General features: G+C 39.5%; 1 protein-coding gene across 1 annotated transcript in view; it reads left to right on the top strand.

The window, feature by feature from the left end:
• HYDIN (HYDIN, axonemal central pair apparatus protein) overlaps positions 1 to 6,000 on the top strand; it is a 351,593-nt gene that overhangs the window by 343,538 nt on the left and 2,055 nt on the right. The window contains exons 86-87 of the mRNA XM_023523662.1: positions 5,008 to 5,238; positions 5,616 to 5,840. Of these exons, the coding sequence (XP_023379430.1) occupies positions 5,008 to 5,238; positions 5,616 to 5,840 (456 nt within the window). The remainder of the gene's footprint in view (positions 1 to 5,007; positions 5,239 to 5,615; positions 5,841 to 6,000) is intronic.

The raw sequence follows: 6,000 nt of genomic DNA, 5'->3' as shown, positions 1-6,000 counted from the left end.
ACAATCACTGAGCTTGTCGGCTCCACTTAGATCACATCCACAAACAGGCTAACAGAGAACCTTCAAACCAAGGAGTCACAAAACACCTGAAGCGAAAAAAAATAATAGAAATGCCAGCTGAACAAATAAAATTCCTGAGATTAAAAAAAAAAGTTATTAAAGCAAACAGAAGAAGACTTTTAGTGAATATTATAAACATCCTCAAGAGAATAAAGAAAGATAATCATACCCATGAAATAAGAACAGACTGTTGTGGAAGAGAATCAATTAGAGACCCTGGAAATGAAAATAGAATCTTTGGAATAGAAAATGACAGAGGAAGGCTGAATAATGTAAGGGACTCTGAGAAAGCGATTACACGTAAATCAGAAGTTAGAGCTGCGTAATATCACCAGACTTTAGCACCTGAGCACAAACAAATGGCAAGAATGAAAGGAAATGATAACAAGTGTTGGCAAGGTGGGGAGACGTTGGATCCATTGCTGAGAGGAGTGAAAACGGTGCAGCTGCTTTGGAAGACAGTCAGACAGTTCTTCCAATGCTGAAACATAGAATTATCATATGATTCAGCAACTTCGCTCCTAGGTATTTATCAAAGATAAATGGAAATATATGTCCATGCAAAAACCTGTACATAAATGTTCATAGCAGCATTATTTATAAAAGCCAAAAATAGAAATAACCCAGTTGATGAGTGGGTAAATAAAAAGGAAGATTATTTGGCGATAAAAAGAAATGAAGTGCTGATATGTGGAACACATGGATGAATCTTGAAAACATATATGCTAAGTGAACAAAGCCAGTCACAAATGGCCACCTATTATATGATTTCATTTATATGAAGTATCCAGAATAGGCAAGTCTACAGAAACAGGAAGTAGATTAGTGGTGCCTACGGCTAGAGGGGATGATGGGTTAGGAGGAAATGGAGAATAATTGTTACTAGGTACAGGGTTTCTTTTGGGAGAGATGAAATGTTCTAAATCAAATAATTGGACTATGAATGTGTAATGACAAAATGAGATAAGTGCTTTGTAATATACTAAAAGCTAATAAATTGCATACTTTAAGTGGGCGAATTGTATGGAATGTAAATAATATCTCAATAAAGCTGTTTTAAAAAAAATGAAAGGAAATATGAGACATAAACTATAAGTCAAGAAGTTCTAATATCCATCAGAGCTTCTAAAACAGAAAAACAAGATAATAGAAGGAAGAATATACTCCAGAAAACAATTGGATAAAAATTTCCAGAGCTACTGGAGAAAGACTGAGTTTTCTAAATTGAAGGGACCCACCAAGTTGCCAAACAGGTTGAATGAAAGATTCACACCTAAATACATGCGAGCAAAATTTCAGAAAGCTGGGATAAAAGAGAAAGTCCTAAATGATTCTAGAGAAAATAAAAAGAAACAATAATCATAATAACATCTGATTTCTCGTGGCAACAGTGAATACAAAAAGCAATAGAGGAAGCTTCTTGGATTTCATATAACTTCAATATAGGAAATAGCAAGGGGAGGAATAAAATAAGGCAACGAAAATTTTTTCATTCAGTTGGAAACAAATGGAGAAATAAGAGAAATCTTCTCATTCATAGAAAAGGGTAGGGAGAGAATAGAGACATTCATAAACTGTAGATGTGAACAGAAAGATATAAATAAATATATGTATTAAAATGTAAGTGTAAAGGCTTTCGAGTAAAAATGACAATGATCCCAGATCACAGAATCTCTTTATAGTAAATGTATTAAAATTAACAATAACAACAAAAACAAATTTTCAATAAAAAATACTTTTGGTTATGATGGAGTAACTAGTCCTCCCAACATAAAAAACTATAAAACCGGACAAAATATCTGAAGCAAGTCTTCTCAGTCATTGGATAGCAGGCAGCACAATACTGTAATTCATCAGAGAAAAGGAAACTTATGCAATGAGCCCCCATGATTGTCCTGGCTCTCTGCCTAGGGAAATTTCCTTACTTCGGTGCCGTGAGCTAGAGTATAAGCAAAGCACAGCAGCCCCAGTGAACTGAGGAGATAGAAATCCCAGTCTGGTACAGCTGAAATAGCTGGTCTCTACAGGGCAGGGTACCAGAGAGAAGGGAGCAGGATGTGGAGGGGGTTGGAAAACAAAAGTTTATATGAGAGTTCCCCTCAAAGTCCTTGGCTGAAGGTGGACTGCACAAGAAGAGACTACATGAGATTTACCACAGAGAGCAGCAACTATGAGGCTGAAAAAGGGACAAAGGTATACTACATTCATCAGCCCAGCCAAAGTGGAGAGGTAACATTAATACCTCATTAACATCTGAGGAACACAGCTGAAATACCAGAAAGGCCAGAAGAAAGGACCATGCCCTTAGGATAAGACCTTCTGTGAATCAGCCTAAAAAAAAGCCTACAATTAAGCACCTATGAGATCTGCAGGGAAGACAAAATTTGGAGATTGAATTTCACCAAGTTGGAAGGGCTTGAAGAACACCTTGAGTTTTCCACAGACCTGCTCTAACAAAGCATAAAATCAAACCTGCACAAGTGTAAGGTGATAAGTCAGTGACTGAACTGCCTCCTAGAATAAAAACAGTCTTACAAAGAAAATAACAGAATCCAGAGCTCTACCATGATCATCAACAGTGGTCAGTACACAAACAAAAATTACTAGACTCGTGAAGAAGCAAGAAAACGTGACCTATAGCCAAGAAAAAAGCAGTCAGTGGAAACTGTCTCTAAGATGGGCCAGATGTCAGAGTTAGCAGATAAAGACTTCAAAGAAGCTATTATAAACATGTTCAAGAACTAAAATATATATTTCAAATAATTAAATAGAATATGGTCTTAATGAGTGGACAGATAAAGCATCTCAGCAGAGAAATAAAAACTATAAAAAAGCCAAATGGAGATTCTAGAACTGAAAAGTACAGCAGATTAGAGACATGAGAAGAAGAGTCATTGAACTTGAAACAAATCAATGTAAAATTTCCAATCTGAAGAAGAGAAAAAGAAGGTTGAAGAAAAACAACCAGAGCCTCAGGAACCTGTAAAAAATATATATAAAATAGTCTAATATATGAGTAATATGAATCTCAAAAGAGAAGACAGAATGGGGCAGAATATTGTTTGAAAGAATAATTGCTGAAATTTCCCTGATTTGATTCTTCTAAAAAAATGATTTACAGATTCAAGAAACTTGGCAAACCTCAAGCAGGAGAAATACAAAGAAAACCATGCCTGTGCGTGTCATAGTAAAACTGCTGCAAACCAAAGATAGAGAAAAGGTTAAAACAACCAGATGTTTAAAATCTATTACATACAGGGGGCACAGCAATAAAAATGGCCACTGACTTTTCAGATATAATAGAAGCCATCTGCAAAGTGCTAAAAAAAAAAAAAAAAAAAAAGGTATCAACCTAGAATTCTTTATTCACTGAAAATATCCTTTAAAACTGAAGGTGAAGTAGACATTTTCAGATACAAATTCATTGCCAGCAGACGCGCATTACTGAGTGCATTTGTATTATTAGATGCTAATAGGTATTTTTCAGTCTGAAGGGAAATGATACCAGATGGACACCTGGGTCTGCTCAAAGGAAAAAAGATCACTTAAAAATGGTAAATAAGTAGGTAAATATTAAAATACATGTTCTTATTCTTATAACTTTCTTTAAAAGACAAATAACAGTTTATAACAAATAACATTGTAAAGTGGATCTTCTTATATATGTAGAAGTAAAAGATAGGACAACAAAAACACAGAAGATAGATGGAGAGGTCAATAAAATTATACATTTATTACATTTGTGAGGTGGGAAGTGTGAGGTAGGAAGCATAAAGGGTCAGTTGTAAAGTGGGAAGTGATCAAATATTGACTCTAAATATTTTGACAAAATTTCATGTTGCTCTACAGCAACCATTTATTTAAAAATATAAATAAAAATATGGCTAAGAAGCAAGAGAGGAAATAAAACATATTAGAAAAGATTAGATGTTGATCCAAGAGAAGGCAGGAAAGTAGCAACGGAGGAATGAAAAAATGAGGCAAATGGAAAAGAAATAGCATGAGGGCAGACTTCAACCCAAACACATAAATAATTATTTTAAATGTAGAGACTAACCACTCCAATGAAAAGACAGAGGGTTCAGAAGCACTCTAAATCTAAAGACAGGAAGAAGTCGAAAGTAAAGAACTATTACACCTAATAATAATAAGATAAACTATCCAAAGTAGTGAGAGGGCAAAAGACTTGAAGAGACTCAGACTCAGCTTCATGGAAGTTGGTATGTGAGTGACCAACAAGCACCTGAGAAGATGTTCAACGTTAATCAAGCATCTGGGAAGAGAACCTAAAGAGGTGAGCAGCTTGTCAATAACAAGTCAGTGGCAGGGATGAGGGGACAACATGCTGCAGTTACAAGTGTGAGCTCTGGAGTCAGTCCAACCTGGGTTCAAATCCTGGTTCTGACACTTCTCTGCATGTGACCTTAGGCAAGGTACTTAATGTTGCTAAGCCTCATTTTCCTCATCTTCAAAAAAAAGAGTGGAGGAATAATAATGTCACTTACAAATTGTGTAAATTAAACAAGGAAGTACTTCTAGTGTCTGGCACACAGTAATCATTCATTAAGTGTTAGCCGATATCATTCCTGTTATCAACTATTCCAGAATAGAAGTGAAACCCACTACAACATGAACCTCTTGAGGCCTTGTTTATTCTCCGGGGTCACTCAGCTGTCCCCACTCAGGACACCTTCACCTGAAGCACCAGACAGTGCTGCTCTGGCCTCTTCCAGAGCGAGCTCAGGCTGTGTGATGGACTCCCACCTGGGAGGCGCCGGAGCAGGACACCCGAAGAGAAAGGCTGGCTGACAAGGGTTCACATCGGCTGGGAGGGCCTCTGTCGGCTTGGTCCCCATACTTCATGTACCCGGGCATTGCTCACTGAGAGGACCCCCGGCTAACGCCTCTACTCTGCCCTGCTTCCTCCCGCTCTCCCTGTGAACTCAGGTGATCTTCCGAAACGAGGTGACCAATGAGTTCCTGTACTACACAGTGAGTTTCAGAGTTATCCCTTCAGGCGTCATCAAAACCATCGAGATGGTGAGCCCCGTCCGGCAGAGTACATCGGCCTCCATCAAAGTGGAGAACCCCCTGCCCTACCCAGTGACCTTTGCCACGGAATGCAGGGTGCCTGACATCAGCCTGCCCTCCCAGTTTGTGGTGCCCGCTAACTCGGAGGTATGATCTTGGCTTCCAGGGGCCCCTGACAGCTGTTATGGAGGCTCTGCCTAAGGGGCCTGTGGATCCACATTCCATACTCCTGAGGTCCAGCCAGCCCTGGTGGGGTCTGTAGTGTGCTTCTCAAGAGAGGCTCTAGTACCTGTTTGTAGATTCAAAGAGATCCCAGATCTGGGAATACCTGGAATAGGGAAAGTTAAAGAGGGTACAGGGGAGGAAAAGTGGGTTGGTTTGGACAGAGGTTCCCCTGGATCAAGATCAGAGTGAGCATCTGCTTGTGAAGTGCCAGTTCTGCCACCAACCTGCTCTGAGGTCACTGGATGGCATGGGATGGGTGGGACTTTCAGTATTACAGGAGCCTCTATCTTCTCTTGCAGGGCACATTCTCATTTGAATTCCAGCCCCTGAGAGCTGGAGAAACCTTTGGGAGACTAGTTCTGCACAACAATGATTTGGGTTACTACCAGTATGAGCTCAATTTGAAGGCCTTGCCAGCACTGCCTGAAAAGCCTGTCCACCTCCAGGCTGTTCTTGGCAGCGGCCAGAGCATCTTTGCCAAGATCATCAATTATACCCGGCAGAAGACAGAATACTTCTGCAGGGTGAGCAGCCCCTGGCCCACCTTCTGCCCTTCCCTTGCCAGGAGTCTGACCTCAGCATAATGAGAGGAGGACACAGGGGGTGCATAAATGTGAAACTCAAAGACTCAGGTGTTTCATCTAGCCTGGGAACTCCCAACTAGAAATAAATAGTACAAGGCCT

Source organism: Pteropus vampyrus, unplaced genomic scaffold, assembly GCF_000151845.1.
Source record: "Pteropus vampyrus isolate Shadow unplaced genomic scaffold, Pvam_2.0 Scaffold399, whole genome shotgun sequence".
Lineage (NCBI taxonomy): Eukaryota > Metazoa > Chordata > Mammalia > Chiroptera > Pteropodidae > Pteropus > Pteropus vampyrus.
The sequence above is the reverse complement of the archived record's forward strand: the minus strand, read 5'-3'. Positions and strand labels throughout refer to the sequence as shown.